The sequence below is a fragment of the Octopus bimaculoides genome, chromosome 18 (genome assembly GCF_001194135.2).
Source record: "Octopus bimaculoides isolate UCB-OBI-ISO-001 chromosome 18, ASM119413v2, whole genome shotgun sequence".
NCBI classification, from domain to species: Eukaryota; Metazoa; Mollusca; class Cephalopoda; order Octopoda; family Octopodidae; genus Octopus; species Octopus bimaculoides.
In genome coordinates, this window is record NC_068998.1 from 10,822,677 (window position 1) to 10,823,600 (window position 924).

Consider the following 924-nt stretch of genomic DNA (forward strand, 5'->3'; position numbering starts at 1 on the left):
ATTTGGTAGACGGAAACTGAAAGAAGCCTGTCGTATATATGTATATATATATATATGTATGTGTGTTTGTGTGTCTGTGTTTGTCCCCCCACCATCGCTTGGCAACCGATGCTGGTGTGTTTAAGTCCCTGTAACTTAGCGCTTCGGCAAAAAGAGACCGATAGAATAAGTACTAGGCTTCCAAAGAATAAGTCCTGAGGTCGATTTTCTCGACTAAAGGCGGTGCTCCAGCATGGCCACAGTCAAGTGACTGAAACAAGTAAAAGAGAATAAAGAGTAATACCCTTATTGTTGAGCACCTTGTAAAAATGGTTTTTTGATCTAATTTCAATAAATTAGTAGGCTTAACTCTTTAGCATTTAGATTACTCTGTCAAATGTAATACTTATTTTTTCATATTGTTTTGAGTGAATCGTGCATTAGCCTGTAGCTTCGAAATGTCGATGACGTGATAGTTTATTTTCAGGATAACATTGTAGGGTAGATGTAAGAGGGCTGGATTTGGCCATTTGAACATGAAACAGGTCGGATATTAAAGGTCAGAAAATGGATTTCAGACATGAAGCATACCACTTTTAACAGCATAACAGAACAGAAGCAATAAGAGGAAGACAGAAAGAAAAAAAACTTCTTACCGGTGACCCAAAATTATGACCAACTTCATGGGCAAATGTTAACTGAGAAACTTTTGGAGGAACTCGTTGCCTAAAATTGACAAGGGTTACAACTCCAGTGTTTAAGCTCTTATCAACTTTCTTCGTACCTTCGGGGAACGGTTGAAACTTTTCACATATACCTCCCGCAGCTGCTATATAGAAAATACATTTTTAACTGTCTAATATTAACGAGGAAAGAACATATATATGTATGTATGTACGTATATATATATATATATATATATATATATACAAACACACACACACA

At 36.3% G+C, this 924-nt stretch overlaps 1 protein-coding gene across 4 annotated transcripts in view; it reads right to left on the bottom strand.

The window, feature by feature from the left end:
• The window catches only part of LOC106879111 (disintegrin and metalloproteinase domain-containing protein 10), a 58,785-nt gene that overhangs the window by 12,219 nt on the left and 45,642 nt on the right, over nt 1-924 (bottom strand). For 3 of the 4 annotated variants that reach the window (XR_008265878.1, XM_052974274.1, XM_014928550.2), the window contains exon 9: nt 636-808. Coding sequence is in view for 3 of the 4 variants with exons in the window: in XM_052974274.1 (XP_052830234.1) it covers nt 636-808 (173 nt within the window). In the remaining variant the exon portion in view is untranslated. The remainder of the gene's footprint in view (nt 1-635; nt 809-924) is intronic. The other variant, XM_014928551.2, reaches the window with a different exon arrangement.